General features: G+C 42.1%; 1 protein-coding gene across 1 annotated transcript; it reads right to left on the bottom strand.

Moving 5' to 3' along the window:
- Positions 1-48: 48 nt before the first annotated feature.
- On the bottom strand, positions 49-24015 carry LOC109486784 (mucin-4-like). Its single transcript, XM_019790673.1, has 11 exons — positions 23497-24015; positions 16685-16836; positions 15593-15801; positions 14371-14573; positions 13908-14044; positions 13543-13687; positions 12925-13106; positions 12479-12579; positions 11673-11830; positions 2566-11227; positions 49-1915 (listed from the first exon to the last, which is right to left on the bottom strand). Exons 1-11 carry the CDS (start codon positions 23629-23631, stop codon positions 1893-1895), a joined length of 10107 nt encoding a protein of 3368 aa, XP_019646232.1. The 5' UTR covers positions 23632-24015; the 3' UTR covers positions 49-1892.
- Between the last annotated feature and the right edge of the window lie 296 nt (positions 24016-24311).

Raw genomic sequence — 24311 nt, 5'->3', positions numbered from 1 at the left:
GAGTCATAACAGCATATTGTATGACAATAAAGATGGAAAATACCTGTATTTAAAACCATTGATTGTGAAGGATAAACCTTTATTGCAAAAAAACAACACTATGAACATGTTAAACTTGATTGAAGTACATAATATATATATCCTCATATGATTTTGCCTTGCCTTAATATACTATAAAAAAGCTCTCACAACTGCAGAGGCAACTGCAACCAAGTAACATATAACATATGCTTTTATGTCTTAACATAACAGAAAATGTAACCAAATTGAAAGTTAACTTTCAAATAAACTGATAAATATACAAACAGGTTCTTTGCTTGAAACCATTTTCTACAATGGACCACATTGGTCCAGTGTACACAGGGCTACATAAGCAGCAAGAGTTATGTTAACTTGAAATTACTCAAACTGTCAAAAAGTAAGAAACTAACAGTAACTGAGTAAGATAAGGGGCCAACAGACATGAACTGTTTGGCTTAATTCTAACTCCTGATTTTTCCCCTTAATTTATGCAGGAATGAATTAACACACAAGTGATGCACCCACATCTAACAAAAGTAGTAGTTACCAGCATATATAACACTATTGATAGATATTGTTGTAACAGTAGAATATCCAAAGAAAACTGATGCTAAAGTTTACTACAGATAATTTGGCCACTTAACCCAGCACAGACAATCATGCGAATTATTTCAGTTGCTACTCTTGACAAAGTGTAGAATAATTCAACAAATATTCAGATATACAAATATCAACATGGAAAAACAAAATAAATATCTGTTTCAGGAAAAAAACACCTGAACCAGGTGCATAATGACAAAAAATATGTAAAGGCATGTTTATAGAAAAAAAGATGAAGGACATTAGAAAAACATTTACATGTACATAAGGGTTGACCTGCAAGAGGAACTTGAGTGAACATTTTCACACATCACAACCTTTTCTATTATTTTTGACAAAGCCTGTATTTGAGGATTTCCTGTAACTCATGTTAAACGTTTCATTACCAACGCTATTGGATAGGAAAAACAAAAGTAAAAAATAAATAAATTTCCCGTATGTAAAGCACTGCCTCAGAGCCTACTACAATCTTTTTTCAAAACTTCTGGCAATTTTGCTGCTTATGTACTGGGTACATGTATCTTGGCTGTAATATTTCTTGGCTGTAATTTTTCTTAATGCTCCTTTGACTTAGATTTCCACATTAGACGGAAGTTTCTCTTATTATCAGTGAAAAAGATGTTTACCTGAGATGTGGATGAAACAGCCTTGGCAAGTTGTCATCTTTCATTCTCACTATGGGCAAGAATTTGTACATCCAGATGTTTTCTGGGGATGATAAACAGCAGCATCTTCTGTCTCATCACTAAACCTCCCACTTATTTCCCTTATCCTTCATGAATAGTCATGGACTGCAAGGCACAATGGTTCAGTATAACTGTCAAACTTGCTACATGAAAACTTCTAAACCCTCTGCTGACACCTTGATGGCACAACTCTAGTTCTAAAAGTCCTCTTACTCGATCTTGTTCCCTCTCTACAAAGAGGAGGTACTTTTACAATGACAAAGCTCGTACATGTGATAAATACTACTGGAACGTAGAATGTACTATACATGTAGTACAATGAAACTAGGCCAGAGAAATATAAACAGTTTATATTTCTTTGGCCTAGTTTATGATAAACTTTAAGCTAAGTACCCTGATCAATGACATCTCTCGTTGCTGCATAGCATAGAATAGCTGAAAGCCTTTTCTCACTGGCAATAGATAAAGCATTGGCTCAAGAAAGTTAGTAATGCATAAATTACGTGTACAATGAAACAGGTAATGCTGAACCTGCAGGGCCTCTGTATTCTTCCATCTTGCTACGTTCCTGGTAGTGGTGCTGTATCATTTTTTCTTTGGCTTGCTACCTGTGGAATAAAATAAAATTTACTTCAGCATTTGAAAAAGAAGAATAACTAAAAACTAAAGTTCCTATATTTACAAACTAGAATTGAACATTGCATACAGACAAGATAAAGTACATAAACATATTGAAAGGAAAATGGGGGAATTTTAATACTGTATTTTCTGTTTAAAGATAGGCACATGTAGTAGGCAGCTAATAGATAATATATTATATACTTAGATAATTTGTGATCTATTCTAAAGGATGAATTTGTGATCTACACTAAAAGATAAATGATATGTTTTCGGCATTGGGGTTGCTATTTCTGTTCTCAGGTTTATTATTATTTGTTTTGCGGTACGACAATGTATCAGTTATATATTGCCATGCTTTTTTGTTCATTTATGAACATCAAATAAAGAAAGATTAAAAAAAAAAACTAAAAGTTACGGGTGCTGAGTAGTACACAGATGCCCAAAAAAGTTTTTGCCATTCCAGTATAACATAATGAATAAAGGAACATCTTTTTTCCTTGAGGCTATGAGAGGTTCTTTGTAAAAATCAGTGCCTGGGTGGAGATTGAAAGACATTTTGTATCATTTTGTCTATGGTATGGTTACTTGATAGGGAAAAAAGGCCTCAAAGAAGACTTGGATCTCAGAGAAAACTCACTTTTAGGAGGCAACTTTGCCTTGGTGACAAGTAGTCTCTTGGGAACTCCTGTTGACTTCTTCTTCTGGGGTGCAGCTTCTTGTTTCCCTTTCTTGACCTTAGTCTTCACTCCAGTTGATTTTGTCGCAGAGCTTGGGGTAGGCTTCTTGAAGGACTTATTGTTCCCAGAGGTTTGTTTTTTTCTACTTTTGTTACCATCTGTAGAGACAGGTGCACAATGCTGCTTAGACTTGGCACTTTTTCCTGACGCTCGACCAGTTGCTGAGTTCATGGCAGAACCTGCAACTTTCTTTCCATTTTTAGGTGAGGCAGGATCAATCATTTTACTGTTTGGTGTCTTTCTTTTAGTCCCTCCTGGAAATGGAACTGAGCTTTTCTCAGGTGAAAGAGACTTTAGTGTGTCATCTACAGAACTTTTCCTCCTCTGCCTAGTAGCCATAGGCTTTTGTGAGGTTACACTGGAAGGGTCTACCTGTTCCATCAAACTGGGATCAGCGATGTTTGCTTTTGTTTCTCCTGTTCCTCCTGTAACAGAAACACCGGTTGGTGAACCGCTTCGCAACCGCCTCCTGGTTGTGCCTTTTTCCACTACTCGTGTTTCACTTGGCTTTGTGTGAGGAATGTCATTGCCAACAGGATTCATGTTTTGTTCCTCCAACACTGGCATCTCCAGCTCTACTGACTCAGAGGATGGGTGGTCTATTGTCTCTGTACCTTTTACCTCTGACTCCTGAGTCAGAACTGATTTTTCCTGGTACTTTTTCTTATCTTCTCTGCTGTACGTCCACCTGGTACTTGGAGGATTGAATGATACGTGGCTATCATCAGATTCTTCCCTACTACTTTCTTCAGAGGTATGTGACCTAACTTTGCTGTACACAACAACTGTCTTGCCCATTATCTTGCAGGAAGGTACCCTCTTCCTGTAGCTCCTTCTGGGAGCGCCAGTAGCTTTCGCACTGTTCTCTATGACCAATAAACGAGGTTTGCTTTTTTTCTGAGGTTTACCACCTTCCAATGTGACTACTTCACCTGATGTTGTACCTGTACCTGGAGACAAAGCTGGTGTTTCTGCCCCCATACTGCCCGTGAGGTTGCTGGTCTCATCACAGTGGGTTGACACTTCCAGTGGCTGTGAGAATGTGGTGTCCTGAGAACTCTTGCTGTCATGTTCAGGACTTACAGTTGAAACCGTCTCTGGTGAAGACACTTTAGAATCTGTTACTTTCCTCCTACCAGTAGATCTCATCTTTTGTTGTCTTTTAACAGTCTGCTTTGTCATTTCAAACTGTTCCTGGGCTGTTGAAGATGGCTGATCATTTCTCATTATCTCTGAACCGGTATCTTCCTCTGCAGATGACCAAGAGTTTTGCATCATTCTTTGTCTAGCAACTCTCCTCCTTATAGTTTTCCCTTGAACAGAAGGAGCCTTCTTCTTGAGCTTGTAGGGCTCTCCTCCTCCCAAAGGTCTGCCTTTTGGTGCCAGAGTATCATCCTCAGACGTCTGACTTGCAAACTCATCTGTGGTGCCAAGATTTGGCTTTTCCTCTGAAGAAGATGCGGGATGTTCTAATTTCTTCTCCGCAACACGCCTGCCCTTTTGTTGACTTTTAGATGTCTTTACTTTTTTACCTTCTTTGATGGCTGGTGACTTCTGCAAAGATCCTTTGCTCTTTGATGCTTCTGAAGTTGCTGGTTTGTCTGTGCAAGGTGACCATGGTTTTGTCTTGCTTTTCAGACTGGTAGATTTCTTCATGGAATTTCCTAGTGATGAGGAAACCTTTTCTTCTTCTGTCCTGTCCACAGATGCCTTACGTGTACTTGAATCGTCTTCAGAAACATTGCTTCCTGACTCTTTGTCAGTAAGAGCAGTTGTCTCCTTTGGACCAGACTCTGCTCTGCTCTTCCTACCAGTGTATCTGCCTCTCTTTTGACCTTGTTTTGCATTTTCTTTTGGTACTAAATTGTTCTGTGAACATATTACTAGACTCTGCAGATCACCCTTGCTTTCAGAAGGTTCCGCAGATACATTGGATTCTGTAGGTGTTAAGTCTTCAAGCTCCTGTGTGTGTGATGATGCATCTTCCTTGGAAGCTCTTACAAGCTCATCGGTAGTGCCTAGCTCTTCCTTTGAAGAGGAGAATGGACTCTCTTCTACTTTCATTTTGCCTACAGATCTACGCTTTGGAGATCTTTTTGATGTTTTCTCTTTCCTTCCAGATGTGTTCTGAGGGGTCACACATGAATCATGTGAAGCATCACTCTCCAATAACTCTGCACTTTTAGTATCTTTTGATCCCTTGACATTTGTACACAAACCAAGTCCTACAGATTCTTCACTTGTCACTGACTTTTCCCTTTGCTGTGATGTCAGACCCTCCCCTGAAACCTCACTTGTGAGAGCGTCACCACTGATGGCCGCTGCCTCTACTGTCTTGTTTGACACTGTTGGACTTGCTCCTTTCTTCCTACCAGCAGACACACTCTTACGCAGTATTTTACGTGCTTTTCCCTTCCTCCCTGACTTCTCTTGGGTAGACATCAACTGGCCTTTCAAGGGTTTGTTCCTTTCAAGTGACTCTAGTGAAGGTAACACAGGTTCTTCCTTTATTACAGTTGAAGTAGTAGATACCATGGGGGGAATCTTACTTTTGCTATTGTCTCCTTCTGCTTCAACAGATATTTCTGTCTCATCTTGTGATGTCTTAAGCTTTTTTCTCTGCTCTGATGAGTTATTGCTGGACGGTATTGCATCAGATGACATTCTCTTTCTGGTCATAGGACCCCTGTATCCAGTACTGTTAGTCTCAGTCTGTTCATGGCCAGTATAATGAATGCTCGGCTCATCATCTTCAGTTGTAGGGTCTGGTTCTGGACTTGTTGGCTTCCTAGCTGTTGGAGTTTTCCCCTGGGGCAATGGGGCAGAGCACAAATTCTCTCCCTTGGTAGAAGTGCTTTGTTTACCATTCAAGACTGCCTGACTGTTACCAATGACTCCTGCATCCTTGCCATCTGTTGAGGTATCACTAACTGGTCGGGCAATGTTCTGTGTGGCTTCCTGCATATCCAAGGCACCACACGTATGTTTTAATTCAGCCTTGCAAGAGTGTGCTGGTTCAACGTTCCATGTGTGTTCTGGTTCAGTCTTACAAGAGTGTTGTAGTTCCCCATTGCAAGTATGTTTGGGTTCAATCTTGCAAGTCTCAACGTTGGAAGTCCATTCAGGTTCAGCCTTGCATGCCTGTATTGCTTCATTAATGGAGGTGTGATCTGACTCAAACTTGCGAGTGTATAGTGGTTGAACATCAGATGAGCTATCAGACTTGAAAGTATCATCCATTTCTACTACAGCAGCATCAACATACAAGTCTTGGTCATACGTCAAAGGCCCATGAACTGCTACTGTATCAGTTGTTGTTTTTCTGCTTTCTGCTGAAGAACTTTCTTCACTGCTAATGTAGCTTTCAGTTAGTTGTACCTCACTCGATGGGATTACATCATGAACTGAAGGCTTATCATTGGTTGATGGACTTTGAGTAGGTTCTACCTCATTGGCTGTCTTGTCAGCATCATATCCTTCCTTCGTGTTCAACCAGCTTGTCAGTTGGCTATCAGGTACTAGGACGTCATCATCAGAAAAGTTGTCTGCATAGGAAAACAATTTCAGCACTCTGTCTGATGCAACTGAACCTGAAGATTCAGAGTGCCCTGAGGGGATATAAGCTGGATCAGTGTCCTCTGGTGCCTTTCTTGCACTGAGTCCACCAACATTTGCTTCCTTGGTGTCATTGAGTGTTATTGAACTACCACCAACATGTTCTGTTGTAGTTTCTGGTGCACCTGAATCCCCAGCCACTTTTATGTTGCCTGCATCATTACAGGTTGCACTAACAATGCCGTTGGCCTCATTCCAAGTTGCTGCCATCTGAAGTGTCAGGTTGTGGCTTTCTTGCCCATCAACTGAGTCTCCCTGCCTAACCTCCACAGCAGCATTTCCACAGGTCACTCCAGTAGTCTCAATCTTCTCAACACTGACAGAGTTTTCCTTTGCTTTCTCTGAGTATTCTGCCATACTAGTTAGTTCTCCACTTTGATAACAGGTACTGAATGTTGTCACAGTTGACCTCCTATCATCCTTCTCTTTTATATTATTGGTGACAGTGTGGTGTTCATGGACCGGAATGTATGGGACAGACAAAGGCTTTCTGGCAGGACTTTGGCCTTCATCTTCACTTTCCTGTATCTGTACATTTTCTGTTGGAGGAGGGCATCCTTCTGATTGTTCCTGATGTGAGAACAGTACCTGATCAATGCTCATGGGGGATGAGGCTGTCCCATTACTTTGTACAGGTTGTCTTTGGGACTGCCCAATAGGTAGCCCAACTGTATCATTGTCAGTTCCGACATAATGGCTAGCCCACACATGGTTAGCCGAAGGGCTACTTCTGGTGCTTGAAGTCGTCCTCAGGTCTAGCGGCTGCATCTCATTTGTGGTCACCGTATGACTCTTTGGCCTGGCTGGCGAGCGTGAGGTTTTGGGAGGCTTGCTTCTGGTGTGAGCAGGGTTTGTGCCAGGCTGTGGAGAGTTCCACCAATAAGCCTGACTCTGCCACCATAATTCACCAGGTTCTCCGTATGGTTGTACATCTGGCAGCCCACTCCTATATGGGGAATGTTGGTCGTGTGTCCACCTCCGATTGCCCGCTTTCCCTTGGGACGGAGAAGGCCTAAATGTTGAGATACCGGTGTGGCTGCTGGGCAGAGGGCTGCTGTGAGGCACATGGCTGACGGAGCTGTACTTTGCATGCCGGGGAATGTTTAGGAACGTTGGTGGGATAGCAGCACTTACAATGGGAGCACCCTGCTTCCTGGAGTTACTGTTCTTCTCTTTCCTGCTGCGTGTCTTCTTCTCCACAGGCACAAAATGTCCCTCATTTCTGTCATACAACTGGGGGGTGCCCACCAAGGGAAGACTACTGACATTGTAGCATCCAACAGGTGGCTGCAGTCCAATCTGGTAAGGACTAAAAGTGGTAGCAAAGTTGTAGCTGTTGGGAATGTTAGCAGCAAAAGCAGTCTGAGGCAGCAGGGAGGGAGGGGACATGCTCTGCATCACAGCTGCAGGGACCTCCGTGTCCTGTGGGAACAACAGCGGAGGAACCAGAGACTCGTGGCTTCTACTCTCCTTTAATGGATCAGTTCCAGGACTCTTTGAAACACTCTCTGTTTCATCCTTCTCTGTGAGGAGACTATACAAGAACGTTGCTTTGTAGTCCTTCTTGCCCTCTTTCTTGGATGCAGGTTTTAGTGTTGAGGGTGCAAAATTCTGGTTTTCATCTTTGCTCCTGGATGGACTCACGTGCGATGACCCCTTTGGTGGACTGGTATTTGCTGTGGGTGAAAACGTGGTTGGTGGACTTAACACGGACATCACAGGTGGACTCACGATGGGTGACATCCTTATCTCTGGTGGACTGAAGCCATGATGACTGAACATTGGAATTTTGTTGGTGCTGGCACCACCATTTTGCTTTAGATCAGGTACTTCTGGCAACTCTCTTGGCAGAGCAAGCATAGCATCTCTTGATGGTTGCAGAAGCAATGTTGTGAAGTCTTCTTCCTTTGACGAACTGAAGTTGCAGAAGGCTGTTTGGGGCAGCTGCTGTGTTGGCCTCAGAGTAAGTATGTTACCAGTACAAGTTATAACATCATTTCTGGATGGTACTGGCATCATCAAAGCAGAGTTGTCGCTCTCTTGATAATTCTCTACTGTCATAGTTTCTAATTCCTGCCTCTTTTGGATCCCACTATCTTTGAACGTATTTGTTGTGTCTTGCAGGTGTGGAATGCCCTTTGCTGCCAGCTCTGCACAGGTTTTCTTTCGTATTTCTGCCAAGTTCTTTGGACACTTTCCTTTTCTCTTCTTCGTGCCCACCTTGGATTTGGAGTCATTAACCTCTGCAACACTTATGTCAGACATAGCCACAAAGGCATCCCTACTATTTGCCAAAGAGTGGTGGTCAAAGCTGATCTCTTCTTGTGCAACAAAACTGTCTTCTGTCATGGCCAACTCTGCAGCTTCTGCATGTCTAGAGGCCATGTCTGTTGTCCAAGGATCCAGTGTCCAGCTGTCTTGAAAGCTGTGCTGATGAGTGCTTGTCATATGAGCTATCAACTCCTTTCTGGTGCTTCTTGAAAATTGGCAAAACTGGCACACATAGGAAATGTCCCTCGTATAGCGATTGCTATCATCACCATGTCTGACCATGTGTCTTTTGATGTTGCTCAAATATCGCGTATGAAACTCGCAGCAATTGCAGGCGTAGTTCTCATGCCTTTTGATAGACACTGGCCTTATTCCTATCATTCCTTTACCTCTTCTCTTTGTTGTCAGCATAGGCTGTGGAATGCGCAGCAGCTCTTCACTTGTGATGTTTTCTGGTATGCCTTTAACTTCTGTCACTTGGTTAATCCTACTGTCTGAATCTGGCAGACTCAAGGAAAATGGTTCATCTTTCCTCATCATGTACCCCAAATCGGTGTTACGGGCATCATCAGTATTGACTCCAATAGTCCTCTCACTTTGATGCTTGAGGGGTGACATGTCTGAGTGTCCTGTCTTATCTGTATGTTCCTCAGACAGCCTCATGGTGCCACTTTGGTCAGTGTACTTCTCCTGGCCAAACTCAGGTACAGTTTCTTTACTATCTGACATCAACATCTGTCTCAGCTTGTTGAACTGTAATGGCTTTGCAGTTGGAGCACTCTTCTTATCCCCCATGCCCAAAGACCTGTTGTTCAGCTCAGCTGGCTCTAGACCAGCTTTCTTCTTTGCATTGGAGATTAGTCCCTCCCTTCCACCCGCTCCTTGAGTGATATCATTCTGTTCGAAGCCAAAAGCTGTCCAGGCATTTCTTTGCATCCTTTGCTGCTTGCTTGCACCTTGGATGGGAAACAGTCCAGCTCCTGTTGTCTCTCCAGTCTCGGTACTGCACTCACTGCTCCCATCATACCCTTCATGACTACTGGCCGTGTCTCCCCTGCTACTGAGGCTACTAGCACTGCTGTTCCACGAGTTTAGTGTTGGGTGAAAACTATGTGCTGGTGCAACAGTCTGCATGAAGTCAGGGTGATCCTGCAGTCTTAGTAAACTAGACCTGTCAAAAGCATCCAGTTCTCGTTGAACTTGCTGCAGAGACAGCTTTGAAGGTCTCCTCTTTGCCTTGGGGACTTCTGTCTCACCTTTGGATGAAGGCAAAAGGAAAGGGCCCCCGTCTTGCCTCCTGGTTGTATCGTTGGCTGTACCAGCAATAGCTTCAAAAATGTTTTTCCTAGAAAGGGATGTATTTTGCAATCGGTTGCTCCCATTGGGGGCACCTCCTGCCTCTACACTATCATGTGTTGATTTCTGATGGCCGTGTTGTGCTACCATTCTCAGTTCAGCAGCAGCTACAGTGTTGTCAGGGGTACTACTGGTCCCTAGATCTACCAAGAAAACAGGACCACATGATCCTCCTTGGTCCATGCTGTCCACTAAGTCAGCCACCTTGATTTTCAGTGAGTCAGCACTGCCGTTTTCAGCCATCAAGTCTCCAGACAAATTAAAGTCAAACATGTCTCCCTTTTCTGGTGACCGACGAGACATAATCTCATCACTTTGATCGGTGGAATGGGTGTAGTTATTCAAAGGATCTGGGGGAACAAGTCCTTCCCACTCCCTAAGAGTTCCGCCGTACTTTGGTTGCAGCTCCTCCATTCTGCCAACCCTAACAACATCGCTAGGAGTGTTCTCTACAGAACCATTGATGTCTAGCGTCCCTGTACACGCCAGGTTGATAGACTGATCTTCTTTGTCCACCGGCTGCTGCCATTCACCACAACCTCCTTCTGTTGGTGACACAGATATTGCACTGGCAGCTTCCTCGTTGGTTTTAGTCGTGAAATCGAAATCTTCTGGATTTGTTCTCCACAGAAGGTCGCGTAGGGTGACGTGCCTGCAGCTGTTGTGTGACTTTCTCACACCCTGCCCCGCAGGATTCTGTTTACGGTAGTTTGCCTGACTGGAGCCCTTCTGATGCCTGCCCTCGTCAAAACCATTGCTCAGTACACTGGAGTTCTTACTGGCTGCGACTGCTTCCTCCTGGTCTTTGATTATCCTTCCCATCAGGTCATCTGTGTCCACCATTTTATCCACGCTCACAACCCCTGTGCCACCAGGCGTGCTCCTGTCGGTGTCATTTTCAACTGACTCCAACCAGCCATCCTGTGAAACACTCGACTCCTCTTCCATGCACACTTTTTGTTTCCGCTTGTCTCTATTTTCAGGACTTGTGTCACTGTTCTCACAGATAATCACCTCCTCATTTCCCACAAAGGGACTGTCTTTGGCAACATTGTCTACAATGCTACTGGCTCTGGGTGGCCTGGGAGGGGTGATAAAATCCAGTCCATACCTGGCCCCACTGTAGATAGGACTGATGGGCCCACATGACCCCTCATCACTATCACTGATGAAAACTACCATGTCTTTATCATCAGACTCCGACATGTTACAAACTGGCTCCTTCTCTGTCAGCCTGGGCTTGGAGACTGTGGCTTTACATGGAGATTTTCCCACTTCCTCATCAAAGGCTGATATGTCACATGCTGCCTCAATATGTTCCTGGGTGAAGAAAACAAGAGGCAAAAACAAGGTTTATTATTTTCTACATCTGATTTTCTTGTGAGAAGAAGTGCACTTACAGTAAACACACAAACACCAGTCCTGGTGCATACAGTATTCCTTTCTCCTAAGAAATCAGAGATATTAGACTTCTGTGAAGTGGGATTTTCATGACTTTTAAGTTGACCACATTTCCAATGTCTGACCTTTTGATCTCCTGTCACACTGCCTGACAATCATTCCCACCCATATGTTGTCAACCTACTCTCAAGTTCACCCCATTCTCTGTGTATGACTATTCGAGTTGTCATTCTGAATGTCACTCTTTCCCCCATCCACATGCTGTCAACCTAGATCCGTCTGGGAAAACAGACACAGAAACCAACAGCTCAGCCACCCAAAGCAATACTTCCATCCCCAGAAGTACCAGAATCATGTAGAATACCTGTAGGAGTTTGTTCCTCTCCTGTGAAGTCAGTAGTTTCAGCATGTGTGGCTTGAGCTGCTGCCAGGACATCTCAGGGTGGAGGCCACAGGAGCGAGGTCGCAGCTTGCGCAGGGTCTTCAGGATGTCTCTCCTCTTGTGCCTGCTCAGGTTCACCCCTGGGGTGGGGGCAAAACAAACCACTTACATACGTAATCACACATTTAAACTATATGTTACACCTAGCTTCAGTGCACAGCAAACCAGTCATTATAGCCCTGATGAAGATGACAGATGGCTTTGAAATGTCAACTCTTGTAAGCAAGTGGCTGTGAGTAGATATTTGTAAATATATGTACAGCAGTGCTCATTGCCACAAGCTTATTAAGCAAAATCTTGCAAAGTGACAAGATCATGCCTGTCCTTGGTTTAATGTACTGTATTCTTTGCCCCTATTACATGTACCTTGTACTACTGTTAAGGTTCTACCTTTTACTACTGTATTCTGAGGTGCATGTAGCTTCTAACATGGAAGATCATTAAAAGGAAATGTTATCACATTTGTGTTCATCTCAATACATAATGCACTTTCTTTTTATCATTCAACAGATTTTGTCTGCCAGTTAATACTAGCAGGCTTAAGAGTCAATGTTTTCAAAGCCAATCTAGCATGATGTAATTTCAGATCTTATTTTCCTCATCTTATCAAATATGCCAGGCAAGTGACCAGGGGGTAAACGTTCTCCCTGCTGTCTACCCACATAACCAATAAATAATTGGTATTCAAATCAGTGTGCCACAGGTTAAAAACTGTCCTGTTGTCTCACCTGTGCCCTGCACCTCCTCAGGTAGGTTGGCAACAGCTTCCACCAAGTAGTACTGGTCCAGGTCAGGACTGATGGAGAAGGATGTCAGCTCACTGGCAAACCTGGACGGGGGGAGAAAGACACAAACCTTCTCTATACCCGAGTCAATCAAGAAACTAATAGTTGTCCAAAAATTTTGTAATCGTCCACAGCGCAAGGGGTTGCAAATCGACTCACAAGATGCCACAGTGCTAAATCTGGGTCAAACGGGCAGATTACACTTGGCGTGCAAGAAGGCCCAGAAGTGTGGCTCGAAGCCAAAATCAAGATGACCCTGGTCACAACTACCTCCCAGTCATGGTCTGGAGAAGGTTGGGAGGACATGTGTGATGGCTATGTGTGATGGGGGCTTTAGATAGCTTATTGCCAAGAAATGTAGCACCTTCTATAAGCCTTTGTTGCTGTACCTTATTTCATAGTCACCCTCCAGCAGCCCTGCCATGTAGTTGAGGATGGTGGGGGCGCTGTGGTGGTACGCTGTCTTGTCATCGGGAGCGTTGGGGTGGAAGAACGGGTCCGTGACTGGCTTGTCCATGTCGACGGCCCTCAGCAGCAAGTCAGCAACAAGTGGCATGGAGTCCTTCCCCACCTGTAGTCATGCACATGTCTGAGTAGGGTTCTCTTACATAGAATATTGGATACAGCTTCAAAGCACAGTGCTATAGGCTTGCATACAGGTCATAAGGATGCTCTAGCAAATCTTAAAGGTACATGTATCTGCAAGGTCATTCACTGCCAATGCCTGGTGAGTCCACTTTCAATCTGATCTCATGATGTTAAATTTTGTAGAGGGTAATTTTTATGGCTAAGTGCCCATGTTTAAGCAGTAATGATAAATGATAATGAAAGCACAAAGATATCATATGGAATACTACTGCTACATGTACCTGCTACTGGTAGAGACAAAGCATGTATAATCCTTCATCCAGTGTGTACTACTAGCCTTTCCTCACTCAGAAACTGCAACTATGCATACATATGCTAAACTTTCTTCTTGACCAAGAAGTTGAGAGCAGCCTTCTTACCTCTTTGTGCAGGGCTTCGGCAAAATATAGGAGGTGGAGAACTTTGGGATCGTTCTTAAAGGCAAGAGTCCTGGCTGAATCCAGTATGGTGTTGGCTGGGCTTTCTACTGCATGTTGTATCTGGCACCATTGTCTGACCAGCTCCCTATAGTATACAAAGTAACGGTAACTGTTATAGCATTCAAATAGCTATTTCACAAACAATTTTCAGACTGTATCATGACTGTGTAACACCATGTTAGTGAATCCTGACCAATTACAATATTTCTATGACACTAATATGTCAAAATGACAATATCAGCTGTCTAATGCAGACCACATTCCAATGAAGAAAGAAAGAAGCTAAATGCTGTAGTGGTACTCACTTATTGCAGCAGTATTCCCCTTTCTTCCACTGATATATCAAGTAGCTAGAGGAGATCGTTGCAGCTAGTTCCAACATCCCCTCCGCCACGTAGTGTTGTACAATGAAGTACAGCTTCACACACTCAATGAACTGAACCTGACAACATTGGAAACAAATATTAACTTTCTCCCTGCTACCTAACCCTGTAAGGCCTAGGAAAAAAATGTTGTGTTCCCTGTCTCAGTCCTTTCTGCACTTCTTGAACACAGGAATAAAAGTCTTGTTTTGCCACCTCAATTCTTATTACAACAGTACTAGTTGTATGGCCTTTATTTTGACAATTTTGGTACATCCTGTTTTGGCCCATCTTATTATCATTTTTTTCACATTTGCATTAGATTTGGAGTCTGCATAGGATGTCATAAAATTGCAGAGGATGTCATAAAATTTACTATCCTTAATTGTAGGGAAGAACACATTACCTGTCGTTTGATGTTGTCCACCTTGCCTGCCTGCCACTGACACAGCAGGAACATCTCCCTGAAGAACAGGGTGTCCCTGTGGCTGGGGTGGTTCATGCAGGACTGGGCCAGCATGGAGGCATCGTCCACCGCGCCGTGGGCGTGTAGAGACCTGACCCGGTACTCCATCAACAGGCTGGGCTCACGGCTAAGGTACACGTCCACTACACACGGGAGAGGGAGGTTGTTGCCATATATATATATATATATAGACTGGTTTATTGTTGATGAACAAATAAATCCCAGAACCCACTGGCAGCCGAGATGCATTCGGCTGAATTGTTGGGTCTGGTTGCAAAATACAACATTATTACGATTACAAATGGGCCATACAGCTGTTTACACACATAGGGATAAAATTTAACAATTGTTTAAAATCTTAAATACACCATACTATTATTACAAATATTGAAATATCTTAAAAGGGTAATTTATCGGAAGGTTCTTAAAAAACGTTACAGTAAAGATAAGATTTGATAAGTCCTCATTGGTACTAGTATTCAAATTTTGCAGCCTCGAGCTCCCTCAAATTTAACAGTTAAGGCGGGAAAGGCGTTAAACCTGTTAGTCAAGAGTTACTTTCACATTGAGTTCAACAGTTTTAGCATAGCTGGGACGGGACTGTTCAGGAAGCGTTTGGTCCCAATAGGTAGCTGCTAAGTACATAAAACTCAACAACCGCATAAAGCAATCCCTGAGTTTTTCATCGTACCTTCATGTCCTCCTTTTTTTGGCCACTTCTGTACCGCTTATCATTACTGTTATTCGCCAACTTTTTTTTTTTGCACCTGCCACCACTATGAACATATAGCTCAGAAAACAGCTCCATTTTCCCAGACCGTGAAATTTTGTACCGTGAACATAAAGTAAATTCCAGTATGAGGCTGCCTATGACATTACGATGAATTAAAGCTACATTAAGGCAAGAATAACCATGTCGTTTCCATTTCTAAAATTTGCGTACAAGCGATCGTCAATTGACATCATGGCCAGATTTTGTTACCAGTACTTGGTCATTTGTAATTACCAGACATTAAAATAAAATAAAAATATATCACAACCATACAGACTAATGGTTTGAAGTAAGACTATCAAAATGGCTTATTCACCATACACAAGTTTCAGAAAATTTTTATTCATTAAATAGCTGCCAAAACACACTGTTAGGTAAAAGAGAAGCTACCTTCACTCATGTCAGTTGCTTTTCCTTTCATAATCTTCAGAAATACAGGGTGCCAAGGCTGCCGTGCTGCCAGTAGAACCTCCAAGAAGTCTTCGTGGCCGAATGGCTGTAACAGCTCGTTGGCCATAGAAATAGTGGCTACAAACTTCACCTTGGCCTCCACTGGCAGATGCTGGTAGTTCAAATCTACTACATACTGAGCAGACAACCTGCAAGGAACAATCAGCAACATTCCAACTCACCAATGTTCATGTTGTGTAACAGTAAATTTTGTAGTAATTTTGCCATTATTCAACATTAGTCACATTTATACCAACACGTGAGTACTGTTGGTTTAAATACATGCTGTGACACACATGCACATAACATAGTTTATATGTTAATTGTTACATTCATACTGTCACTGAGGTAAGAATGTTCACCATCATTTTGTGAAAATATAGAATATATATAAATATATATAATAATATAATATTATATAGTATATAAATAATATATAAATATAGAATGATTTACAGTGAATCTAAGGTGATTTACATAACCTGAGTGAAGGACATTATATATAATGTCCTTGGTTATATACATAAGAATACAACACGGGGTATTCCGTATCGCCCGAGGTATCGGCCTGACTCGCGGGAGGGCCGGGACCGAGGTCGATGCGGAATACACTGTGTTATATTTTATTTATGTCATACCCACCCAAGAAAGCACGCCTTTCAATGCAAGATGAGCCAAAAGTTGGTGCCACTAAACCCTAAAATGCAACAACATCAATTCCAACGTCCGGATTCTGTATTCGAATTTTCGAAAGGGGCACACGCGGTTTGGGTGAAACGCGTTCGAATTGTTTTATGGAAGCCATGGAAGTGTTCGATAACGGGTTCCGGACCGGGCCGTACCGTAAAGTATGGCCCGGTCTGGAACCCGTTATCGAACGTTATCGCGGCCTGGGTATGATATAAAGATTATATATAATGTCCTTGACATAACAATGCAACAGAGACATAATATAGATGCAGGTATTCAAGATAATTTACTACTTGTTGGTAAATGTTCCAGGATCAATTTTCTAACCCTACATATACTTACGTTGCAAGTGAGGATGCTAGCCACTGCATACATGCTTGTCCTTCATTGAAATTCTGTCTGGCTTGTACAAACTTCTCTACTGCAGCCTGTATTACAGCGATCCCCTCCTCCATACCTGTCACTGGTCCCTCTGGGAGGTGGGCATCAACAATCTGTCACAGAAATAAAGACCACTGGTCATTATAGAGTAGAACTGCATATCTAAGGCCACACCAATTTGATTTGTTGGGTCTCAGATTCTTTCTGAAAAAATTTGAAGCGACGGCGAAAAAAAATAAAAACAGGACTAGGCATCCTATTATAGCCCCTGCCCCAAACGCTACAATAGGAGTCAAGAAGTCAACTCAAAAGGCTGGGTTAATATTTAAACAATGAATTTTGAACTATTAATCAAACCACTGCATTTATAGTTGGAAAAACTGTAACAACTAGGAAGAAAAGGACTTTCCTCAACTGTTGATTCAGAGCCAGAATTTTTATTTTATTTTTTTGCAAATCAGAAAAAAATGAAGAGGTGATACGAGAACCAACACATTAAATTGGTGTGGCCTAAACATAACAATAAGTACAGGTACAGAGGTTTAGATAAAGGTCCTTATCTGACCAATCTGACAAAGTAACCTGTGGTCTTCAGAGACGATAGATAGGTTGTCATGTCAGGAACAAGTGGTGTGCATTTGGTCCCCCTAGCTGTTTGTTCTGGAACTACAGGGGAGTTTCTGGCAAAATCTTTAAAAGCGGATAAAACAAGAAAGGAACAAGCGATAATGTAAACAAACACCCACACAAACGGCCGCGTGAGAAATCAACTTGCTCTCGAAAATTTATCAAGCCGACCGCTTCCCCCCGCGGCTGCCATCCCTCCCCACTTATCCCACACTAGTTCAAATCACGCTCGGTCTTCAAGTATATCTTAGTGGATGATGAAAATCAGAAAACAACACGGAAATCCCCACCGAAGTTCGAAAACACAGGGACTCAGCGGTCAGAGATCCTGCCGCCCGGGCGCGTCGGTCGTGAGAGTGCGGGACCGTTCCCGACGGGGACGGCTCGGGCGTTGAAGGGAAGCAACGGTCAGGTGTGGCCGGGAGTTCTGCGCTCAGGCTCCCGAGGGTTCGCGGCCAGCTCTACGGCGCGTTCCCGCCTTACGGCAGCGACGAACTTGGGCGGTGCGGCCGCTCGTCTCTGTGCCGACGGTTGAGCGGAGAGCGGGCGTTGACCCCTGACCCATTGGCCCACCCGGAAGTTGGCTGGCTGCGACCCGCGCGATACCTGAAACCCCCTCTCACCAGATGTGGACGCAACCTACGACACTTTATACACGCCGAAAACCAAAAGACAAAACCATTTTCACACACAAGGGGTGTCCATCGGCGGTCTAAATGCATCATTTTCACGCATTAAAACACACATACTAAAAAACCAAAACAACGTGCACCATCTACAGCCCAACAGCAAAACGTATACCAAGTCCCAGACATATCCGTCCACCCAAACGCGAGAAACGGCTGCGAACGCAATTTTCGTCTTCCCTCACAAAACCTCCGCGCACGGGATATACATCCCTACCCGGAGGTAACAATGAATTTTCATGACTTTTAATCTGAAAGATACAGACCGATTCGACAACCTGTGGTCTTCAGAGATGACAGAATCATGATTTGACTTAACAGAATGTTTGTTTAGACTTCGGGGATCTTATGTATACGTATGCAGAGAACAAAACACCTAAACAATGTTTTCATCTTTTTCCAGTTATAGATTTTCATAATTGTGTCAGGAATAACATGATTTTAGCAACGGAATACCCGGTACATGTAAGTGAATACCTGAGTGTAACTCTATTCAGATACACACACTATTACAAAGTACTCCAGGATTTGAATTTGTGATGGCACTGTTTAAACTTTATCAAATAGATAGTGAAGGGCAATTGATTCTTTTTTATTTGAATATTGATTATGAGTGTGACATACATGTATATGTAGATCTACAACTACATTTAGGACTGCAGTAAGGTACATCCCTCAGCAACAATGCATTCTTTCATGAGAAAAGTGTTTTTACAACAACAGGAACAATTTTTAAATGTTGATCTTTTATATGATCTTACTTGTGGTATTTATTTTCAAATATTGCATAATTATATCTATCTTTAAATTGTCACAAAATATCAAGGTGTGACTTTACCTATCTGAGACTAAAATTAACAATCATTATAACAATATCTTTAAGGAAACATTTATTTTGTCACCTTGGTGGGTGGTTTTACTTTACAACAACATCCTGAACAGAGCATTGTTGGCATAAACAATTGTGCAGACATGATTGAAGAATTCTACTCTTCACCCCACAATCTACACCCCACTGAGAAAGAATGCTTTGTAACTCAAGCACACTGATTACATTGAATTCCTTTTTTGGGCAGTATTATATATACATAATATATTCATTTTTGTCTACACAACTTTTGTTCCAGCAATTTTGTAATCGGTATGCTTTTGTAAAGTAAACCAATGTATATATAGCAAGGTGATCATAAAATGAATATTTTCAGTATGGATAATATGTATAATCTCAGGGCTCATACTCTGTCATAGCCAAAACCTGTGACTCACTGTTGCATCTAACCAAAAATTTTGTTGCATTTTGGTACACAATATAATGTAAGACAGAGCGGAATATCAGCATAACATAATTACAAACATTAATTCTATATGAGCAAGGAGGTCCAACTTTCTTTTTGAACCTCCTTGATATGAGCTAACTACTTCCTTAGTTAGTGCTAACTTAGAAATTTTAAACAAGCAAGGTATGACATATAGGTACTAGTATTACAACATAGGTCTTTTAAGACCCTGTTCATACCAGACTTATATAAACCGGTTGAAACCGCTAAATAATTAACCCGGCAAAACCCCGTCGGCAAAACCAGTTTTTCAAAAACCCTGTCCAGCGAATATCCGGTTAATCGGCCATTACCAGGCTCCTCCAACATTTTTGTTTCGGTAGAGACCTCAATAGAGCCCTCCCCCCAGCTTTTTCAAATTCGGCGATCAACTCCTGCTCTCCAAAAATACGTATCGGGAGCGTTTCGTCCACCGACCAGGTTGCGTTGGCTGATTCCATCGTAAAAATGAAGAGAAACCATGGAAAAACAGTGGAAACGGTCTTAAACAGCGCGATCAAAAAAGCTTGGAGGTCGCACATGGCCAGGATGCTGACCCCGTGACCCCAGAATTATGACGCAAAAACCGGTTCAATAAACCCTTAGCGTTCAGACCAGGTTTTTCGGTGGAAAAACCCCTCAAAAACCACCTCCCGAGGTGGTTTTTGAAAATCGGATTTAAACCCCTAAAAAACCGGTTAATTTGCGTTCACACCAGGTTAAATAAAAACCGGTTTTTGAAAAACCGGTTGAAACCGCTAAATATAAGTCTGGTATGAACAGGGTCTAAATCTTTGACACATATGAATGTTACACATATATCTACATGCACCGGCACATCCCCAGTCAGAAATCAGATGCACAGCTCCGATTTTAGGTGCCCTCACACTGTGCAATAAATAGAGTCCTTTCTTCCTGTGTAATGTGCAGCCAGACAATCTATGTGTGGAATTCAAGACCTTTCCTGAATTATGCATACCACTGAAACAAAGCAGACAGTGGAACAACCACACCTTACCAAACCATTCACTTACACAGTAACAGACACACACTCCACTACTTATAATATTAATATAAAATTAATATCTCCTTATAACAAGATGCTCCAGATTACATGTTTTTATATTCAGCAATGGTGGACTATTTTATTCAGAGAGGAACATAATTATGACACGCTTATAATTTATATCAGCTGACTGAACTTTAATTTTCGACACACATAACACCCCCAGTGAAAGGCCTGAGTGACATGTCCTTGCTACTGATTATGAAGCTAACAACATGTTCACAGAGCTGTGATAATATGATCCCCAACATGCAAATTAAGGCGACACAAAGGGTAGAACATTGTTCAGTTGTTAGTTGTTACACGTTGCTAACTTTAATTTATTGCAGTATGCTGTGCAACAAGCAGCTTGTGACAATCTATACCATCATATACATATTATATACATGTACACATGTAATATGTCCGTATTCTGACTATACTAGAAATTGTTATTGTGCTACAATTTTTCAAACCAGCAAGTTTTTTCCCCCACAGAATTTCGAGGTAGTACTAGTAGTATACACCTGAAAAGATAAACGGGTGATTAGGTAGACCCTGGGTGATGATATGGAACCCTTAACATGTTACCGGTAGTCAATCATTTTTATGGATTTTGAACACCACACGGTCTGTGGCAGCTTACAACAATCCACACCTGAGCAGGCCAGGTACCCAAACCAATCAAGCCGGAAGTACCTCATTTACATATATCTCAAGGTCATACAAATGTAAATAACAGTATGTCTGACCCAAGCCAGAGGTTGCTTGCAAGGGTGGGGGGGGGGGAGTTAAAAGTTAAAACAATTTACACAAAATAGCATAATACCAGTTGTATGCAAGTTGTGTAGATTTGAAAACAATGATTACAATGACAAACATATTTTACAAACAACACTTCCAACTTGATTTCCAATTGACTCAAGAGCTTTCTCTCAAACTGGTCACAACATGCATACTAGTACATAGAAATTATTCTGAAGCCAATGTTCCTTTTACTTTAACACCTGTCCTCAGCTTAGCAGCTGGACTGTAGGATTTATTTACTGTAAATGCAGAAACTTTTATGGTGGTTAAAATTTTTGAGGTTTTTGAAGAGCACTTTTAATACAAAATCAAGATAACACGAATTGTATTACGTCTGTACTATGTGTACTTCAAGTTCAGAACACCACGAATACCCCCTCTATAATTTCCCTCAATATTACTTAATAAGTAAAATAAAATCACTGCAAAATCATCTCTATTTACAGTACTAGATAGGTGGGTGTGAGTTTTACATTTGAACTCCTGTCTCTGATGGTTGCACTTGTGCATAAGCCTGGAAAATTGGTGGCGAGGGTGTGACAAGTTTGTAACGAACACTCTTACAATTACCATGAGGAACCGCAACTGACATGACCTTAGTAGAAAATACATGTAGAAACTGAACCCATTTTGACTGGTCATACATTTCAAAAGGGTTAATGATCAAGGACATTTTATACTCTTTATCAAATTGATGACTTTTCTATCAGAGCAGCTGCATGTACATTTCATAAGATTATCATTACAGAACCATTGTTGTTGTTTTTGTCCATTGTGGTCAAGGATGACCTTGACTACTTCAGTTGCCATTTTGAGTCTGGGAGTTGGTCATTACAGGTATACAGAGTACTTATCCCTCTATCAGCAATGCTGCTGTGCAATTGATAAGGATGATAATAACTACCGTTGTTCTACAGACAGATAATTCAACATGCAAAATGCTTGTCAGTTTTAGGACTCTTATTAGCAATGACATTTGCCAAAATCACCAATACCATGTCTTGCAATCAATGGACAATAAATAACCTTGACTATTATACTCAAGGTTAGAATACTGTTGTTGTGCTATTATTAATGTTATAACTTATGTATACTACTAGTAATACATTGGCTACCAGAAATGGCTTAGGGCAAGGAAAAAATGTTTCAGTTTCCTGACCGAACCTAGAAAAAAAACGTTTTTTGGGGTAGACCACTGCATGAGACATAAATTTTTCGAGCTGATCAACCTTTTCGAGCTGATCAACCTGTGCATGATCTGACACCTGAGTGATCAAATGTTGTACAATTGGTTTTCTAACATTGACAGTGAAAATAAAAGTGTCCTGCGAATTCTACTTTGTTAAACTATATTGTATAAGTTGGATCACTAAATAGATATCACTGAAGTCTTAAAAAAAAAAGAAGAAAAAAAGGTAATTCATTGAATCTCATTCATCCATGCATTTTACAGAATGTATAAATATCTAGTAAAAGAGAGAGTACCAAATCTTTATACCATACTTAACAGGTGCTTAACTTTACCAATACTCAAAATGTCACTTGAGTTTGTTAACAGATACACAGGCACACCACACAGTAGTTACATTTTCACAGGTGGGGAGGGGGGCTAGGCATGGTTGCATGTCTTTTGTCCTATTGAATGTTTGTGAAAAAAAATGTACAGAAATTGGCACAAATGAGCAATGAAATCTGAAAAAATAGGTTTAAAATTCATATTTGTGCTGTCGATTATTTCTGCTACAGACTAAGCTTAGTAGTCATGTTGAGTTGACAAATAATTAGTATGTGACAGTTGAGATGTGTTATAAATTTCAACAGGGCCAGAAAACCAATTTCTGCTCAATGTCTAACAGACAATACTATGAGAGAGAACACCACCCTTTAACCAAATTATTGACAAGATATGCAGAATACGACAGGGGGAAACGTCTAGAAATCACTAGACAAATATTTTGATGCAACACCCCCCTCCCCACCGCAACCAAAACATCAAAGACCTGTCCGACTTAATTACAATTTGTGAAAACAGCATGCATGCAGCATGGGTGATTCAAGCAGGCCGTGTGGACCGTTGTGTGAGAGGGAAAGACCTTGACTTTGATCCACACTAGACATAAAGAGCTCGTGTAACCATGTAACGCTGTACGTGTTGACAGACGGCATTTCTACACACAATCCAAACGTGCACCGCAAGCTGGTTTCGCAACCGCGGGAGACAGTTCTGCTGGCGCGGGCAGGTCGAAAACAACGTCACGGTGCAGACAAATACGGCGTGCAAAGGTTACCCACCTCCCTGAACTTCTCGAGATACTGCTCGGCGACATCCTCGTCGTCGTCACGGCCCTCTAGGGAGGACAGGAGACGGGAAAGCTCCTCCGCAACAGCCTCGGCAGACTCAGACATGTACCAAGTCACGTCCGCCATCTTGTTTGTGTGCCTGAACTTTCTGCGAACTCCTGGACACGCCCACTTTTCCAGGGGGGCCGGCGGACAATGGACTTGATTGGATCAAGGACGTCTCCCATTGGAGATAAAATGTCTTCTTATAGTTACGAATCATATATGCAGTGATATGCAGAGATAGCCCGGATCGTTTGTGTACGGATGTATATTGCGTGTCGTCATTTTATATAGACATTGAGAGTCGGTACACAGCTACTATAGTAAATGTCAAAAGGTACAACAATGTATTAAGTTAACGTTATATGATAGACTCGTTCACCCACTTTTGAGAGGGGGCATCAAAAGGGGCAGCACTGCCAGCAGAAAGTAGGAACCGACACAATTTAAATGCAACATCTTTTTAGTCTAGTTAAGTCAGGGGGGGTTATGATATATGACCCAGACAAATATCAGAACCATCGGGAGGTAAAAAAAATACCCATGTTAGAACTGTGATAAAAATTGAGTCAATGCGATTGAATGAATCCTTTGTAAGGCCACACCAAGTAAGTTTTATGGATGACGTCCTCGCGCGCATTGATTTTGGCCTGTTCCTAGAAAAAAAACAAGAAATTCCGCTTCCTGTAACTATGACCAAGAGTCACGACAGTGCCGCAAATTGTTATAGATTGACGTGAAACCCGTAATGCGAAATGGTAAAG

This window comes from Branchiostoma belcheri, unplaced genomic scaffold (assembly GCF_001625305.1).
Source record: "Branchiostoma belcheri isolate BF01 breed outbred unplaced genomic scaffold, Haploidv18h27 scaffold83, whole genome shotgun sequence".
Classification (NCBI taxonomy): domain Eukaryota; kingdom Metazoa; phylum Chordata; class Leptocardii; order Amphioxiformes; family Branchiostomatidae; genus Branchiostoma; species Branchiostoma belcheri.
Note: the sequence above shows the minus strand (reverse complement) of the source record. Positions and strands in the feature narration are given on the sequence as shown.